General features: G+C 40.0%; 3 protein-coding genes across 4 annotated transcripts in view; all 3 read right to left on the bottom strand.

Moving 5' to 3' along the window:
- slc5a6a (solute carrier family 5 member 6a) overlaps window positions 1–6,019 on the bottom strand; it is a 27,132-nt gene extending 21,113 nt beyond the window's left edge. The window contains exon 1 of one of the 2 annotated variants that reach the window (XM_027284246.1): window positions 5,834–6,019. The gene's annotated coding sequence lies outside the window, so the exon portion shown is untranslated. Of the gene's footprint in view, window positions 1–5,139; window positions 5,270–5,833 lie in introns of those variants that run through there. The other variant, XM_027284245.1, reaches the window with a different exon arrangement.
- Window positions 6,020–6,738: 719 nt separating this feature from the next.
- Window positions 6,739–11,154, bottom strand: rpl7l1 (ribosomal protein L7-like 1). The gene is made up of 6 exons (XM_010755259.3): window positions 11,025–11,154; window positions 10,476–10,584; window positions 10,185–10,348; window positions 9,435–9,572; window positions 9,219–9,328; window positions 6,739–7,506 (listed from the first exon to the last, which is right to left on the bottom strand). The coding sequence occupies exons 1-6, from the start codon at window positions 11,036–11,038 to the stop codon at window positions 7,298–7,300; spliced, it is 744 nt and encodes a 247-aa protein (XP_010753561.1). The 5' UTR covers window positions 11,039–11,154; the 3' UTR covers window positions 6,739–7,297.
- Window positions 11,155–12,566: 1,412 nt separating this feature from the next.
- On the bottom strand, window positions 12,567–17,876 carry LOC109141444 (uncharacterized). Its single transcript, XM_027284294.1, has 7 exons — window positions 17,788–17,876; window positions 17,631–17,661; window positions 17,549–17,586; window positions 16,309–16,387; window positions 16,009–16,203; window positions 15,806–15,898; window positions 12,567–12,864 (listed from the first exon to the last, which is right to left on the bottom strand). Exons 1-7 carry the CDS (start codon window positions 17,874–17,876, stop codon window positions 12,592–12,594), a joined length of 798 nt encoding a protein of 265 aa, XP_027140095.1. The 3' UTR covers window positions 12,567–12,591.
- Window positions 17,877–19,687: the final 1,811 nt, after the last annotated feature.

Below are 19,687 nucleotides of genomic sequence, written 5' to 3'. Positions count from 1 at the left end.
TTTATACACTGTTTATCGCGGGGTCTCGGGTATGTCCAGGATTCTCGCGTGATCTCGTGATCTCGCGTGAATACGGCCGGCTCGCTCCGCTGCCGTTCCGCGGCTGATCCGCGTCCGGTGTGAGTTGACACCGGGCAAAGTACCGTTCCGCTTCCGTTCCGCTTCCGTTCCGCTTCCGTTCCGCGTTCGGTGTGAGTCCCGTGTAAGTGTCGGATCTTCCAGGAAAAATTGACTAATTCGTATTTTTTCACGGAGATGAATGGGAAACCTATGTGTTTGGTGTGCATGCAGCAAGTGGCTGTGCTAAAGGAATACAATCCTAAACACCACTACGAGAGTCGGCAAGTTCGGTAAAGTTGGAAAGATATTCAAAGATTCGGACTTCCGGGATCAATAAGTAAGAGGCGAAACGTTGTTCAAACACAAATGATAACTCTTTCACATCGTAATAGCATATACTACGAGCTACAAGAACCAAAAACCTGTTTTGTAAAAGAAAAAGCAGTCCTTCGAGCTGGACGCATAACATTGATCTCTATGAGCAGCCAGCCCGACAAGTGCGCAGGGAGCGTCTGCAAATTTCACTTCCAAGAGAGACGCTGCAAACAAAAATCAATAACTCCACTGTTATACAGTATTATGACTCCAAAAATCATTCCACACATCAACAGTGTCCTCATGGTCATACTACAACGGCGGTTTTGGAAAAATATACTTTTTCATAATTTAATACAATATAACAGTGGAGTTATTGATTAATATTTTCAATTTTAAAAAATTATCAAAATTAAGCAAAACCTGTTTTCTCCAAAACAACTGTAGTATGACCATGAGGAGACTGTTGATGTGTGGACTGATTCTGGAGTCTCCATACTGTATAACAGTGGAGTTACTGATTAATATTTGTAATAAAAATTCACCAAAATTATAAAAACGGGTTTTTGGTTCTTGTAGCTCGTAGTATATGCTATTACGATGTGAAAGAGGCATCATTTGTGTTTGAACAATGTTTCGCCTCTTACTTATTGATCCCGGAAATCCAAATCTGTGAATATGCTAAAGTTATACAATCTTAAGCGCCACTATGAGAGTCTGCATAGCGACAAATGTGGCAACAAGAGCTAGGAAGAATAATTGTACACATCACATGTGTATGTTTTTTGTTATTATTTTTCAATTTAATTTCACATTATGTTCATAAGTTTACAGAAGAGTTGAATTTATTAAAGGTGTTGACTTTATTCAGCAAGTTGCCATGAGAGTGGCCATGTTTTCCTGGTTAAACTAGAGGTCTAACTTGGCGTTGATTTCTGTCATTGATGTAACCTGGAACATTTCTTACATAATTTTTTTTTATTGTTCAAAGCTATATTGTTAAAATAATCCAAGCTCCTGACTTCCATGTCATCTGCTTGCTGTGCTATGAACTCTGCTGTAAGATATGACAAACATTGTTTGAGCTTTTTTGCACGTTTTGTTAGGGGTGGGCGATATATCGAATATACTCGATATATCGCGGCTTGTTCTACGTGAGATGTATGAAATGACTATATCGCGACCATCGAGTACTTGTCCCGTAAATGTTTTAAGCCGTTGGCATTTAATTCTCAGGAGTTTTGCCTGTGTCACTCCTGGTGCGGCTCACAGCACGCAGCACACTGCCCCGCCCACCCAGAAAAATCCCCTGCGCGCATGCGTACTTTTTGTATCAGGTGAGGAGAGAAGTGAAGAGCCCGAGCGAGTTAATTGAAGATGGAGACGGACGACTTGGTTCCGAAGAAAAGCAACTGCGGTCACGCCAGCCGTCTCTCGTTTTCGCGTGGTCACGTCAGCTGCTCCAATATTTTCAAGTGCGCCCTTATTGCCGACTTTATGTCAAATACTTTGAGAAAACTGGGAAAGTCAAGCACGAGCTTACGGCAGCGTGTGGACACTTCCGGTTTCAAAATAAGACGTGGGTGTTAAATTTATAAAGGTTTATAAAAATATGAAGAATGGTGTAAAATGTGATTTAAAAATGTGTCTCATAGCCAAGTATGATCCTGCACGGCTCTCAGTGCTCATAGTACATTATGAAATAATTAAAAATCATAAAAAATATGACAATGCTATCAGAAAAGGACATTATTATTTATAAGAAATAACAATACAAAACAAAACAACAAAAAATATCGAGATATATATCGTGTATCGCGATATAGCTTAAAAATATCGGAGATATGGTTACAGGCCATATCGTGCAGCCCTACGTTTTGTGAACTATTGTGATGTGTTACTGCACAACTTGAAATTGCACTTACTTTTAAAGCCTCAGGTTGTTACTTTTTATTTTATTGAAGAAAAAAATATTTAAATAAAAAAGATTTTGTATTGTACTTGTTTTTAGCACTTTTTTAATCTATATATTTTTTTTGATTTTCAAATTTATGCAGTGATTTTTGTGCTCCGGCCCCCTTGAGCTCATATATTGTTGTATGCGGCCCCTGGACCAAAATGAGTTTGACACGCCTGTGATAAAGCATAAATCTCACCTTTGTGTTGTTTGTCAAAGTTTTTTTTGAGTGTACAAGGGTCTCATTGCTGTTTGGGCAAAAGACCCACTACAGTGGTTCACACTGACCATCAAGTACCATTAAGCGTTTCCAGTGATGAACAGTATTTATCAGATGTAAGAGAAAATACCTCAAGAAAGCAAACCAACTGGTTGTTCTGGTAAACGTATGCCACTTCCCTGACATTTGCTAATCCATCTCCTGCACAGAGGATGAGTCAGCTACTGCGGTAGCTTGGAAGCAATGGATATTACAATGACATATTTTGGAAAGCAAATTTACATCATAACAATTAAAGGCATTTTTCATCATCTGAGACAGTGAATAAATAATGTAAGGTTTTTTTTTAGCCAAGATAAGCAAAAAATTATCCATAAACAATTCCTGATCATGATCCGTGTTCATTTTTAAAAAGGCTAACTTGCATTTTAACCAATTACACATGCATGCACTCTGCATGCTTAATCACAGGCACAGCTGATTTACGATCATAATTGTAATTTCAGCACAGGTCTGCTTGTATCTCAGCTACCCAATAGGGCAATAATTTGAGTAATCATTAAACGTTCAACTGAACCTTGGCCTGCTCAGTGAAAAAACTAAAACACTGTGAGGCAGTGTTGTGACTAAAGAACAGACTGTTACGCTGAAGACTGCTAATCCTGAACGAAACACTGTTAGAATTTTGTGACAATTGTTAACACAACACCACTGAAGAGATAATACTAAAGTAGGTTGGACATTGAAGTGAGTGTGTGTGTGTGTGTGTATAATCATCAGGCTGCAGAAGATGTGACTGCTCTTAGCAGATAACAGGGAGGTCAGTTTGGCCGCCACCAGATAATCGCAGAAAATTCACACGAAAATCAGATTTACACCATGTGAGGTGGAAATGTGTACTACTATTACTACCATCAAAATTAGTAAAATTAAAATTAAGTGACTTTTACTCACATCCATCTTAATGTAACAGGACCAGCCACCCTGATCTAGATTCTTCATAGACTAACACGTCTTGTCATAAGAAAGAGAAATGGTAAAAAGTTGAATAGAGTTGAATTAGACCACAGTACAGGATTGTTTGACACGTTACAAACTCTGTCTAACTTAACTGGACACCTCGCTATGTTAGTCAGGGGAACGTGATTGTGGTGAAGCCAGTTCGGCCTGGGAAAGGCTTTGAACTAAGTGCATGTTTGCTTAATGTTCGAAGGGCGATAATACCTGCGCTAGAAAGGAGCCGAACTCTGAGGGGCCAGAGAAGAGAGATCAGAGGCGGGAGGTCTGAGGTGCTGCTGCAGGACTGTTTTTGCAATGGTCAGCCTCACCAAAAACAATGAATGCAGCGACTTCAGCTTTCAATCTATTTATGTTAGTCAATAAATGAACAAGCAGGCACCAAATTGCCTCTATTCATTCTTCATAAACTTCAATACATTGATGCTATGGCCCTGTGACATTCAACATTGCCATCAAGCAATTTTGGTCATTGATTTTACATCATTATCTGCAGAACCAGAAATGAGAGAGAGATTGATAGCATGCCATAAACATGAATATTCAGATACTACTGGTGCTCATCATGACACAGCTTTTTTCTTTTCTTTCTGGGACGGCTTATGATTACGCTCATTTCAAAACCTACAAGAGTGTTAACACTTGCACAACTCTAGTGTGAACTTTATCCGCACATCAGTGTAACTAAGTGTGTGTCCTGTGTTGAGAGTAGTGATGTGTCGGTTCTGACGAGCCGGTTAAAAAAGCCAGCTCTTTTAAGTGAACGATGGGAGCCGGGTCCGATGCGCTATGGACGCAGCATCCGGAAGCATTTTAATAATTGTCATATTGACTGGCTACAGAAATTTATTGAGATTAGAAAATGTAAATTTACTTTTGAATACTTCGAGTACAAAGTTATATTGAATAATATAAGTAATACAAATCATAAGTCAAAACAAAGCTAAATTTGGCTGAACCATAAGAGATATAAGTAGTAAAATTAAGAGCAGAGTCAAATGATCTGGCTCACTAAAAAGTACCGAAATTCCCATCACTGGTCTAGAGCAGCACCTCTGGCAGGATTAAGAACGAACAAGTTCAAAATAAAAAAGGTAAACATTCTCTGTTTAACTACCGTAAAACCTCTGGTGTCAACACCTGCCTAGCCATGATAAAATGTGTGTAGAAGTGAATTAATTAATAATTCAAGAACAAATTTTAATGTTTAAAGTGAGCGCTGACAGGCGTGCTTCCTACTTGGCTAATTAGTCTCCACTCGCTCCGACATGTCATTCATTTTAGCCGTAGCCTGAGCTAAGCAAACCGGCTTGTCTCCTCTCTGTTTGCTATGTGGCTAAACGGTTTGTTTCGTTACACACAGACGTGTATAGTTATTTACTATCACAGCCGTGAGACGTGAGCAGCACACACACACACACACATCTCTCGGTATTAACACCATGTGCTCACGTTACTCAATCAGCCTAACTTTCCTGCGCTACCGCGTGCGCCAACGTGACGTCCTCACTCACGGAGACCCGCAAAAAACGCGTTTTTACCAGTTCTCATAAGAGTTAAAGGGACTCACCGTTCACCACTGTTCGATACCAACACGGCACATTAGTCCACTACATCTGTTCCTGCAATGACTGAATGACAAACCGACCGCCCACTACCCTTGACACTACGGTGCCTGCCTGCCGCGTTCACGTGCTCCTCGTAAACTAGAACGTAACGACAGAAAAAAAGAAAAACAACAACATTTTTTCTGCCTTGTGTAAATAATATATACAGTTTGTGTTTAAACATGAGCCAGCTTACACAGTCGCTGTATGTTAGTATTGGTGGTTTTGTTCAAACGCTGTCATTATGAGACAGAAAATAATGCATTCAGATCAAACGTGCACGTATACGGTAGGCTTTACCGTTATTGTCGTTACATAGGATTTGAAATGACCTGACATTATTGTTTCAGCTCTCATTCGTCACATTTTTCAAACCCTCACCATTTCGACCTTTCCGACGTTACTGAAGGCAACACGACACGTGCTTTGGCGGTCTGAAATGCACTTAATTAGTATTTCATTGGTTTGTGAGCGCACGTTTTTTTTATTCGAAACAAAACTCTAATAAAAATCTAGGTGTGTGTGTTATGAAACATCGACATGTTTATTGTGACGCCAGCCTGTAACCGCCGCCGCTGCGCTCGAGGTTGGTAATTAATTGCCATGGCAATGGCTGCCGGTTGATGTTGCACATCCGTCCTCCTGCCTGTTTCTTACCTGTTCTTCTCAGTGTCGAACACAGACGAGGGGACATTTGGACATGACCGTCCTCCGCTGCATCCATGTCTCTGAACGACGCACACTCATACCGCGTCGAGGGAACACATCAGTGACATTCACGGAGCGTTCACGACTCCGTCCTCCCGTCCTCCCCAAGTGCGCATTGGCAGAAGCGCAGCTGCATAGGTTACCACATCAACCCTCCACCACCCTCCTCCGGGCTGGTGACTCATGTGTCTCATTGGATTAATAGTGACACCAGTGTAACACCGCAGGGGGGAGAACGAGACTGGAAAAACACTTATTTACTGACTGATTTAATCCCTTAGATGATGAGATTATTAATAAAACGAGTCCGTGGGATCTCCTGTACAGCCATTTTGAAGGCAACTATAATCATAGGATGCTTTACCACTGACAAAAGTCTCAAAGTCCTGGGTGATGCTGGTAGTGATCTGTAAATTTAAACTATTCAACTACCTAAAAAAGGTCCAGTGTGCGTCTAGTGGAGGTAGCTGCGGATTTTAATGCCTCACCTTCATTTTCCTATAGCGTGAAGGAGAACCCATGATGGATGTGAAGTGTGATAAATGTAAAAGGCCAAGCAGCAGCTTGTTTGTTCTGGGCCACTGTAGTGGATGAGGACCCAGTCAAAAGGTAACAAATACATAACAATTTTCAGGCGATCATACACTAATGAAAACATGGTTCAAAATATTGTATTTCATTTCTGCCATATTCTGTAAATAGAGCAGCCTTAATCTGACACACTGGACCTTTAAGTGTTGCAGGTACCTCTGTTAATTAAATGTGAAACTCCAGAGTATTTGCATATTTCCTGTGGAAGAGCAACTACAACATAACACCTCCTATAATCTTTGAAATCAGCAGACAAGCTCTCATTTTGTTTCAAACATTGACTCATTTTGTTTTATTGTAAAAAAAGTATATCAACATTGAATCATAAATGAATGTATGCATCTGTGTTAAATAGATTATTCAGACTTTACACCTTTTCACACCGACAACTACTAACTGCATTAGAAGTGTTTGCCATTGGTTGGCTGGTGTCTCCTGCATGCAGGACAGCCTGCTCGCATTCAATTACTGCCCTTGCATATGCAGCAAGTACTGATCGACTCCTCGGACAGCTTGAGGAGTAAAGTGAGGAAAACAAGCACTTTTACCAGACATTATTTTACATTTCATGAGAGATTTCAAATACAGTTACATTTTCAAAAGAGCACAACTGCTTCCGTCAGTCCGTGGTTAGGGGCACTGCATGATCTCACTTCCAAACATGAGTGCAAATAAAAAAGCAACGTGGATAAGGCAATAGACTCCACTTCAGGCCCTACTGATGTTTCCCAGTGTGCTATGAGTGTAACCAGAGAAAAGCTGCGGCTGGGTGAAACCCATGAGCCTTCTCTGCTGAGTGTCCCATCCTCCATGCGTTCCTCCTCAGTTCAGCTGTCTGATGATAGAGTTAATGTCTGTGCCGCGGAATCCAGGTTTTCCCAGGTCCTTCAGGAGCCCAGCCTTGTCCCTGGCAGCGTGACGAGCCACTGACAGCCTGAATGGCAGGAGGAAGTTGTTGGCGGCACGGAAACCCTTACCAACAGAGAAGATCTCGTGAATCAGGTCCTCCAAACAGATGATGCCGTGTTTACCTGAAACAAGGAGGAGGAAGAGGTGGTGAGTGATGGAGGGGAGGCACAAGGCTTTTTCTTGAGAGGTAGACCAGAGGTAGAAGTATGAATGAATAACTTAGAAACCAAAATTATGTTCAAGTAACATAAACAGACCCACAGTTGACTCAAAGAAATTTCACAGTGATGTGAAATCTATCCATATTAGAACTGAATAAAAACAGATCAGTAATTTTATATATTTTTAGACTTTGTAGTCGCAAAAAAACTTAGAGAACAAAGTGTTTTCAACTTGCTACTGCTCTGATAACACTTCTGAGTGGTCCCTTGGCAAAGGCAGCCGAGACTCATGGGTATCGCAGTGTTTCTGTTACACAATTTGCAGTGGCAGTTCATCAGTAAAGGAGTAAAACAATTACGATCGATTAGTTACATGATGACTGAGTAAGCAGAGCGGAACAGCTGTCACAAACATGAGCAATCAGTAACAGGATTGAATGACCAAAGAGAGGAGGGGGGGAGTTCAAACAGACGGTCCATTCCCAGCAGTCCAGCAGGTTTGTTGATATAAAACAGAATATGATCCCTCACCTGGCCTCCCTCCACACAAAGCAACCATACAAGTTATTATATTATTTCACAGTAAATCCCTGCTGAGTTTTGTTGCCCAGATCAACTTTCACAGTCCCAGCAGCAGCACACCTGTACCAGAACAAACAATGAACTAGAAGCTGAACTACACATACAATACAGCGATGTAAACGTCTAAATAAAACTATTCACTGTCTCACTTTTATAGCCACAAGTGGTCTTACAGCCAGCAGCACATGATCTCATGGCAGAAAACAGCAGTAAAGTTATTTCAGCAAAATTTTAGTCTGTTAAACCATCAAAAGCTCTGTGACAGTGACAGATACCTAACATTATCATTCTGTCTATATAACTACTGTCTGAATGTTTATGAATGAGGTACACTTGGACTGAAATGGTGACAGAGAACACATAGTATTTATCAAAATAAAAGGCACTAAGGCATAAGAAGATTGTACAGATCAGTGCATTAACTTTGCATTGATGCTATATTGATGCAGAACGATGGATCTTTACGCTCCTAGCCGCCACCGCTTCAGAATTTTATGAAATGTTACAAAGGCTGTGAGGAGCTAAGCACCAAATAAATGGCAGTGTGAGTAAAGCATTTCCACCTCGGGTGGAGTAGAGCATAGTCCAACTGGATGAGGTTTAAAGAAAGAAAAAAAAAAAAAAAAAAAAAAAAAAAAAAAAAGACAAGAACTACAGAACAAGATAAATGCCACCAAAAAAAAAGCTCCACATGTAACAGTCGTAACTGACAGTGTCACTGTAAGAACAAACTGTGCACCAGCTGCACTATTTATGAAATCTGGCCTTATTGAGTTTGACAGCAAAACAGTAGCAGCACCATATTTTACTATAATTGATTTTCCAAAGTGCACTTCATTTCTGTCAAAAAGACAGAAGAGTCAGTCAGTTCTAAACACAGATCCTAACACAGCTTAAAGTGCATAGAACAACTCTTCATATATTCTCTACAAATTATTCTTTTGTCAAGAGTGATGGACAGTATCAACTACACTATTAATCTATTTCAGTTAATCTGAATACACTTTGCAATCAACACATACAAGTCCATTATCATGATTGAAACTTAAGAGTGTTGAAGGTGTGTGCTGCTGACTGTGGGAGAGACCTACCCATGTGTTGCTCGATGAAGGTGTTGTCTGTGAGAGGAACCCTCTTCCTGCCTATCCTGGTCTGTCCTCTCTTTAGAATGAGCTCACGAACGGACTTCAAGTTGGGGAATCTGTTTGGAACATTACCATGCGTTTATGATATGAAATGAACAAACACAAAACATAACAAATGTAACCCAAGCTTAAATTTTCAAGCACAAAGTCATTATTACTAACCCCCAGGCCACATATGGCTCCACCATCTTCATCATGGCCATGGAGGTCTTGTTGATTTTAACGAAGGCCCCGCTGAAGATCTTCCTCAGCCTCAGCATCTGGATTACCTTCATCACTTTGGGACTGACACCTTTAATCCTAAAAGGAGAAGGTCATTCGTGTTTAGCAAACTGGAATGGTGTTTGATGACGAATATGACTTGTATGTTCCCTAAATGTTATACCTATAGACTGTACTCATGACAACGTCTTATATAGGGACTGAAATGTTGAAGCTCAGTCATTTAGTCATTCAGCTAAGACAAACAGGAAAAAACACAAACAAGCTAAAACTGCTCAACTGACTTTACATGTTAAAACAGGAAAACATTTGAATGAACACAGACAAATCTTAACCACCACATGTGATTAAGACATGGAGATCTTATGTATTCCCACAGGGAAACCAAACATGCTCCCTCCTATGTGAGAATTCTGAACTACACTGTTAGGTCCAATTCAGAACAAATCTAGATTTGTTTTTCTATTCATTTGAATGGAGGTAAAGCGTTTTCGCTGTGGCAGGATGGGCCGCAGGTGGTGGAAAACAAATGCAGCGACCTGCGACATGGAAGTTGACCAAGGTTCAACTTTTGGAGAATTACAACCCAACATCATGCTGCAATCAGACCGGTCAAACTGAGTTCCAAGCTCCACAGCAGCCTGAAATATATTTATCTAAAGACCCATTCGTCTGAGTCTAAATACTTACTCTCTGATGCGGACGACGAAGGCTAGCTTGTTCTTAGCAGGAGGCAGGGGAGGAGCAGGCCTGTGATCGGCTCTCCGGATGCGAGTTTCATCCCGATGCTTCTTGTGACTGTCTTTAAGGAAGTCTTCCAAACGCTTGAACTTTATCGGTTTACCTTTAGATACCTGGATTAATGTAGAAACACACATTTACACAGCAGTACATGAAAATTGGCAGTCTGTTTTGTTGACAGTCAAACCTGGCCCGACACTCATCACAGCACAGCTTTCACCAGTATTAAATATAACTCACCTTTCTCTTGTCGAGCAGTGCGAGCTTGGCTTGTGTGGCTTTAATGGCCTGATATGCTTTCCTCTTCTTCAGGAGGTACTCAGGAACTAACTTGATCACTTTTTTGGATCTGACAACAGGAAAACAAACAGAGTGGAACATTTTAGAGAAACACATGCCACGATGAGCCTATGGTAACACTTTAATTCTGCTGTAAACACTTAAAGGCATGTTAGATAACAAGCTGTCATCTCTGTTCAGCTGCATGCAGCTTCAGCTTTACAGTTTAATAACGGTAAGTCAGCAGTGTGTGAAACTGTCAGCCCGTTTCAATAACACAAAAATAGTTCCCAACATTGACAACACATTACGCCTGATGTGTTGTAGCTGTCTCTCGGCCCATGTGAAAATAAACTCCCTCCATTCTAACTTTCTAACCCATCCCCCCTCGAAATACACGTCTAAACTGAATAAATGACGTCTCAACCTCTCGAAAATAGTCGACACCACACAACTGCACGCACACAATGAACGGATGAACGTTGATACAGTTAATAACAAAATACTTACTCGGCTTCGGCCATGGTGGCTGAGATTGGGAAAACTCAACCGTCGCACGGAGATGGCGTCACAGCTCCACGTGTTTGTTTTTTTTTGGCAGTATTACCGGCGCGCGCTGCCCCCCAGCGGTGAACAACAGATGCTGCAGCCCCCCTGGATGTGTATAAGTGACTTTAGATCATGGATGAATAAAGAGAATAAAAAAATTATGAATATCACAGTGAAACTTCTCCCGCTGATTCATTTTTATTTTGCTTCCCGAACTTTTGCTTTTATTGAAAGATTATACTGAGCTCATAAATTTTTTGTAGGCTTCTGGGTAACAGATAGATAAATAGATGGATGACTTTATTAATCCCCAAAGGAAAATTAGGTCATTTTAGCAGTCCAGCATATTTGAATACAATAAAAATACAATAGAATAAAATACTATTAGATATTAGAAATACTATAAGATAGAAAAAAATAAAAATAAAAGAAGAATGGGGCAAGGACACTTAAAAAACACAAGATCACAAGAACACAAGATAAATAGGTAGCTAAGGTGCAGTGGCAAGATGATGGTAATAGTACTGATGTTATAATGGTAATGGTATTGTTAATAACAGTATATAAGAATAATAATAGTAATAATCCTATCTTTTGGACTATGACTCCCACCCACTCCATGAGCTGCTGCACAGACTCAGGAGCACCTTCAGCCAGAGACTGCTGGCACCAAGATGCTCCACAGAGAGACATAAGAAGTCTTTCCTACCTGTGAGCATCAGTCTCTACAACTCCTCCCTTAAAATAACAGACTAGCCATCGAACTTACAATACACAAGTGCAATCTTCCACGCATGCATACTGCACTTTAAACAATCAGTCTATTCTTTGTACAGTTTCTCAAAGACTAAATTCTTTTATAATGTTTTAGATTTACATATTGTATAGTTCACTGTATAGTTACTTGGCTTTTATTTTATTGTTACTGTTTTTTATTTAACTTAAATAAACAGCTGTTAACTTGTTATTTATACCTGTGTATATATAAAATGGATATCTTATAAGTGTATAGTGTTAAAGTTTTTTTTTTTTCTTAGGATTTTACTATCCAACCTCTATAGTGTTCAAATGTTTTTCTTGGTATTACTACTATCTAACTTACCGTTTGGGAGCTGCTGTAACAAACACAATTTCCCTGCAGGGATTAATAAAGTATTTCTGATCTGATATAATACCGTATTTTATTGTTTTTGTTATTGTGTGTCTTCATGTTTTACTTTGTTAATACAGAGTTTAAAGTAGTTCTGTGGAATCTCTGTGTAATAGGACTGTAAAAAATAAAACATAATTGATGAAGTATACTTCCTTTATCAATATAATAAAGTGAAAAACATTGAATTTTAACAGCCTGAAATTGTTCTCCTACTGCCTAGTCCCAGAAGTAAAATCTGAAATGCCTCGATGTTTGAAAATACACTTCATGGTTTCTAGAAACACTGGAGAAAATTTCATAGTCCTAAAATGCACAAGACATTCATATACCATATACAAGCATATCTTCTCCGCTCATGTCCAATCTTTTTATTCATCAATTCATCTGGAGATCTATAAATCTGAGGGAAGGGTAGGGAAGGATAGAGAAAGGGGAAAGGGAAAATTGAAAAAAAAAGCCAGCTGGAGAAGGGGATACATGGACGAAAATATTAAAGTTCATGGTGTATCTATCTGCCCTCAGACAGGCAAAATAAAAAACAAAAAGGTAAAAAAGAAATTTTGTGTCAGAGGACCATTTGTTCTCTTGATCTTCATAAGAAGATAACCATGTGATCCTTGTCAACCAGTCAGTGCCTCCGTCAGCTGTCTGTTGTGGGAGATACAAGAAGGAACAGAGTTGTAAGACGAGTACATGGAGTAGCAAAGAACACCCCTTCCCACGAAAGGTCATCAGGTTTTACTGTCACCAAGTGATTCCACTTTGAACACTGTGTTCGTACAGGTCAGGACAGACGTGCAATAGATGTCACGTGTACAGAACAAATCAACACAAACATATTGTACAATTACAATTAATGATAAAATGACAATGAATTACAATGAATAAAATGATTACAGTAGCAGTGGAACCTGTGATAGAGAGACAGATGCACAGCAGCAGCAAATCATAAACTAACTATAAGCTGTAATGGAGATATGGTAGCAATAATGACAGTAATTATATATGTAGCGGACGTCGTGCAGGACCACAGCAGCAGCCACGATCCATGAGAACCTGCTGGACGAGAGAGCACAGAAACTCTGGGGAAAACTTTTCAGTAAAGAGAGACAGACAGAGAGAGAGAGAGGGGAGGAAGGGGTGTCCCCCGGCAGTCTAGTCCTATAGCAGCATATCTAGGGGATGACCTGAGCCAGCCCTAACTATAAGCTTTATCAAAAAGGAAAGTCTTAAATCTGCTCTTAAAGGTGTTGACCGTGTCTGCCTCCCGAACCCAGAATGGTAGTTTGTTCCACAAAAGAGGAGCTTGATAGCTAAAAGCTCTGGCTCCCAATCTACTTTTGGAAACTATAGGAACCACAAGGAACCCAGCGTCCTGAGAGCGCAGTGTTCTAGAGGGGGAGTAAGGTACTATGAGCTCTTTTAGATATGATGGTGCCTGACCATGAAGAGCTTTGTAAGTAAGGAGAAGAATTTTAAATTCTATTCTAGATTTAATAGGGAGCCAATGCAAGAAAGTCAAAATGGGAGAGACGTGATCTCTGATCTTGGTTCCTGTCAGAACACGTGCAGCAGCATTCTGAATTAACTGCAAAGTCCTAAGAGACTTATTAGAGCAGCCTGATAACAAAGAGTTACAATAGTCCAGCTTAGAAGTAACAAATGCATGGGCTAGTTTTTCTGCATCCGCTTGAGACACGATACGTCTGATTTTGGCAATGTTAGTAAGTAGAAGTGTAAGTGGAAGAATGCAGTCCTCGAAATTTGGTTTATGTGGACGTTAAAGGACAAATCTTGGTCAAAAACAACTCCAAGATTCTTTACGGTGGAGCTGGAGGCCAGGGTGATCCCATCTAAATGAACTGTCTCTAGAAAGAGAGTTTTGGAGGTGTTTGGGTCCAATTACAAGAACTCTGAATTTAACATCAAAAAATTGTAGGTCATCCAACTTTTTCCAACTCCTTAAGACATGCTTGGAGTTTAGTTAACTGATTGGTTTCATCAGGCTTGATCAATAAATATAATTGGGTGTCGTCAGCATAGGGCTGCACGATATGGTCTGTAACCAATATCTCGATATTTTTAAGCTGTATCGCGATACACGATATATATATCGATATTTTTGTTGTTTTGTATTGTTTATTTCTAATAAATAATAATGTCATTATTACCTTGATAGCATTGTAATTGCTCAGAATCAATGTAGAACAGTAGATCTACACCTGCTATACGACACACTCTTTATAGCATTTTAACACTTGTCATATTTTTTATGAATTTTTAATACATTTCATCATGTAAATATGAGCTTTAAAGCAGTGCAGGATCATACTTGGCGTATGAGACACACTTTTTAAAATCAAATTGTAACCATTCTTCATATTTTATAAATAAACGTTTAATACATTTAACACCCACGTCTTATTTTGAAAACCGGAAGTGTCCACTTCCACAAAGTCGCAATAAGGGCGCACTTGAAAATATTGGAGCAGCTGACGTGACCACGCGAAAACGAGAGACGGCTGGCGTGACCGCAGTTTTTTTTCTTCGGAACCAAGTCGTCCGTCTCCATCTTCAATTAACTCGCTCGGGCTCTTCACTTCTCTCCTCACCTGATACAAAAAGTACGCATGCGCGCAGGGGATTTTTCTGGGTGGGCGGGGCAGTGTGCTGCGTGCTGTGAGCAGCACCAGGAGTGACACAGGCAAAACTCCTGAGAATTAAATGCCGACGGCGTAAAACATTTACGTGACAAGTACTCGATGGTCGCGATATAGTCATTTCATCATCTCACGTAGAACAAGCCGCGATATATCGAGTATATTCGATATATCGCCCACCCCTACGTCAGCATAACAATGAAAATTAATGGAGTGAGTCCTAATAATGTTCCCTAGAGGAAGCATATAGCTGAATAGAAGTGGTCCTAGTACAGAACCTTGTGGGACTCCGTGACAAACTTTGGTATGCATGGGGGATTCATCATTGACTGAACAAACTGAGATCGATCTAAGAAATACGACTTAAACCAGCTTAGGGCGGTTCCTTTGATGCCATTTTGATGTTCCAGTCTCTGTAAAAGAATTTGATGGTCAATGGTGTCAAATGCAGCACTAAGACCTAACAGGACAAGTACAGAGATGAGTCCTTTGTCTGATGCCATTAGGAGGTCATTTGTAACTTTGACTAATGCAGCCTCTGTGCTATGATGCACTCTAAATCCTGACTGAAAATCCTCAAATAGACTATTGTTATGGAGAAAGTCACACAGCTGATTAGCTACAGCTTTCTCAAGTATCTTAGACAAAAAGGGAAGGTTTGATATCTGTAGTTGGCTAAGACCTCTGGGTCTAGAGTGGGCTTTTTAAGAATCGGTTTAATTACAGCTACCTTAAAGGACTGTGGTACATATCCTGATAATAAAGACAGATTAATCATATCAATAAAGAAGGGCTCTTAGAATAGCCCTTCTATGGATCTCAACATGAATACTGTGTGAGAGGATGTCTGTCCTATGTGGCACATGGTAGTATAAGAGAAGCATTGTGTGCAGCTAGAAGGAAGTTTCTATTCTAATTCTGTGCCGTACGTGAGGAGCTGAAACTTGATGCCATGTTTCATGGCTGTGACAGGCCTGGTGGGGTTGGGAGGAACATCCGAGAGCTCCACAGTGGGGCAGATTCTGAGAGGGAAGGAACAGACAGTGAGGTTAGTCACAGAGCAGGAAGATCTTTAGACCACTTTAACTTTAATTTAACTTCATAGAACGCCTTCAAAGATGTTTAAGCATACCAGGTCAGGCTTGAATCTTTTGCTTGGTGTCTCAAGCTCAGTTTCGACAGGTCTCTTAGTGCATTGAGAATTCACACTAAGAGACTGACGAGTACTGACTGCACCTGCAGAGGTAGAGCATGTGGCTTTAGTGTCAATGGTTGTGGTGACTGCGGACACTTTGACATACAATTTATCTGGGACAGCCACCGACTCCTGTACAGAACAAAGAAAAAAGGTAAAGAGCAGTATTAATCTTAAATAGGCTGAAGCCTCATGTAATAAACTATTTAAACTAATGTATGGAAGGGGTTGGCATACCTTGTCAGCTCTGTACTCCTTAGGTGTCACCTCTAGAGTTCCCACCAGGTGTCCTAATTTGGATTCTACAAGGCCAACCCTGATAAAGTGAACAACAGTTTTCAGGGAGAAGGAAACAAATCACAGGCATCAATGAGAAATATATATGATAGATTTTCCACAGAAATATCTGCATTTGTTCCAAAAATAATAACATACAAGAACAGTCATTTTACAAAACAAAGCCGTTACATGATGCAATGTACAGAGTCTGTGTGAAGGAGCTCACTTTAAAAAAAAAAAAAAATATCAGAAACTTAAATGAGTTCATGTATTATGAAGCACAATGGGTAAAACAGAACTCTACATAATTCAGAGTAACATACAATACAGACATACAATACAGCACATAAATAAAGACAAAATGTGAGCTAAATCATTAGTTTTTCCACAGGGTTTTTTTATAACCAAGTTATCAGAAGGGGCTCACAGAAGGATTTGCAATACAGACTCCGAGGCAAAAGTGATGGTTCAAAAAGTTTTACCCGAAGAGCTAGGAAAACCAAAAGAGTACAGGCGAAGGTACAAATCCTTAAGGCAAAAATCATGGTCAAAAAAAAAAAATCAGGCTAAAAGTCAAAGTTAATCAAAGTAAACCTAAATAAATATAAAAATAATGAACATGATTAAAATGAAAGTATGGTAATCCACATTTTCATCTTTGAGCAGCTAAATACATACTTGTATTTCCCAGCAAAGTCCTAAGGTTCAAACTATTTGGACCAGTCAGCTTTTTCTGCCTGTGAACGATGGAGGGAAAGCTTATTTAAGTCTGAGTAAATCAAAATTCAAACTTTGGCCATTGATAAATCTACAGATGTTAGTGATAATACCCAGCTTTTGATGTATGTGAGATTTTTTCAGAAAGAAAAGGAGCTCTGTGAGGACCTGCTGGGTGTAACACTTAACACACAGGAGGAGAGGACACATATGCAGCAATAAAAGAAATGCTGAGAAAGAGGGGCATAGACCTGAAGCAGGTTGTCTCTGTCACCACAGATGGTGCCCCTGCCATGGTGGGAAAAGAGTGGGGGGCTGTGCCCCGGATGAAAGAGGACAACCCAGATCTTATTGCTCACCACTGTCTCATCCATCCAAAAGGCTAAGGCCAAAAATGCATCAGTGCTGAAGTAGGGGGCGGAGCCCAATTGTCCTTTTGGGCTGGATGCTGAACCTCAGGGCCCAAACCCTAATCACTCACCTGATATGTCTCCTCTCCAGGGAATTCAGCCAAAAAGCCTCCCCATGTTAACTCTGCAATATTTGAAGGTTCCGGATCGTACCATGAGCTGACTGGTGTAGGGGGGAGTGCATCTGAATCAGTTCATGGGAGGTTTTTAATAGATGTTGTCATAGTGTTTACAAAACAGTAGAAGATAGGTTGATTGATGATATAGTAAAGGGTAAATGTATTTTAAGGTTTTGTCTATTGTTTGTGACGTATGGATGTAATGGGAGGGGCAGAATCCCCTAGGGTCTTGGTTGGTAGCAGCAGAGGGGTATTTAAGGCTGCCAGTGGCAGCACGCATGGTTGTTGCATGTTGTTATATGTTGTTGCTGCTCCTCTGTGTGCAGGGCCAGTGCCGCTGACCATGATTAAGTCTGTATGTCTATTTAAATGTCGATGCATGAACACCTGGATGGTTTCAACACATCTCTTGTCTCAAGCCTCCTACCTTGCAACTCCAGCTGCTACGTGGCCATCCTCACAAGCTCTTGTAAGCTGATGTCAGGGCTGATTCATTGTGATTCATTTGTAAAGTTGTCTGTTAATCCAGCACATCATGTATGTTTCAAATCTGTGATAACCTGATGATAAATTTTGATGTTCATGATTCACTGTTCTCTAATTATGACTGTATCCTGTTACTTTATAGATTGAAAACACTATCAAGCACCAACATTCAATGTGTGTTATTACTACATACATGTGATGTCTTCAATGATCATAGCGTGTATTGTAGTACTCTGCTCATGTTTGTTTTCTCTTTAGATGGAACATCCAATATCCCTATAATGCCATTCGTATCATATTTGCTACATGAGTTTCTGAGACTTCATTCTCATCAACATGTTCAATACTTGCCTTTAAAAACCTGTTGTATGTGATTTGAACATGTCTGCTCCCAGTAAATCATCCACTCATTTTTTCAGGAAAACCACTGCTAATTTTTGAGAAGTTACGGTGAGAATAACATCAAAATTCATTCCAAGTCATTTTTTAAAATAAGTATTTTCTCCATTGAAATTATATTACAATTAAATCGTGTTAAAATATCTGTATCAAATTTGATACTGCAGGTGTAAAATGTTCTTTTTCCCCAAATTGTCATTTCACATGTTTGTAATTTAATCTACATAATGCTTACTAAAATACAAACACACACTATTTGGATGACTTAATCACTGAAATGCCACATTTAAATACATTTTGAGTATTTTCACAATAACAATTCCTCTGAAATAATGTCTGTGCTATATTGACCTATGACCTATGTAGATGTCAAAAAGGCTAGAGGAAGAAGAGAGAAAAAGAAAGTACACTGAAAATGTCATCAACATAATGGATGGCAATACAAGTGACATAGAGCAGTTGGCAGATGAGGATGAGGAATGGACTCCTCAGGACATGCATGAAAGTTCAGATAGCACTGATGAGGAAGACAAAGAGGAAAGTGTAGCCCGGAAAGCACAGATGTTGAGGTTCCAACAACAACACAGGACACAAACAGAAAGGAGTCAGTGAAGGGCAATGCAAAAAGGAGAGAGTACAGATCTGTCGATTTTATTGCATGTGTTGACGAAGGGAGAGAGGACAAGTGACTGGACACCATACATGTATTTCAAACAGTTTGTCACTGATTAAATGTTACAGGAAACTGCAGAACAAACAAACCTGTACAGTGTGCAAAAACAGGGCATGTCGGTAAACCAAAGAGAGAGCAGGTTCTAGGCATGTACATGCATATGGGGTTAGTACAGATTTCCAGTGTGAGAGCCTACTGGGAGATGGACACAAAGCTCCCTGCAGTTTGTGATGTGATGTCTCAATTTCAGAACTTGCTAACACTGTTTAACTTTCAATACAACTTCACCGTCTCTGATGATGCAAAGAAAGAAACGGTGGAAGCACAGGCCATGGTTACAAAACTGTGGAAGCTCAAGCCATGGTTACAAAACTGTGGAAGCTCAGGCCATGGTTACAAAACTGTGGAAGCTCAGGCCATGGTTACAAAAACCACGAGAACATTTTCTCTGCATACCTCCTGAAGAGTGCCATGCAGTTGATTAAATTATTGGGCCGTTCAAGGGAAAGTCTCATCTGCATGTCTACATCCCT

The sequence above is a fragment of the Larimichthys crocea genome, chromosome XI (assembly GCF_000972845.2).
Source record: "Larimichthys crocea isolate SSNF chromosome XI, L_crocea_2.0, whole genome shotgun sequence".
Classification (NCBI taxonomy): domain Eukaryota; kingdom Metazoa; phylum Chordata; class Actinopteri; family Sciaenidae; genus Larimichthys; species Larimichthys crocea.
Note: the sequence above shows the minus strand (reverse complement) of the source record. Positions and strands in the feature narration are given on the sequence as shown.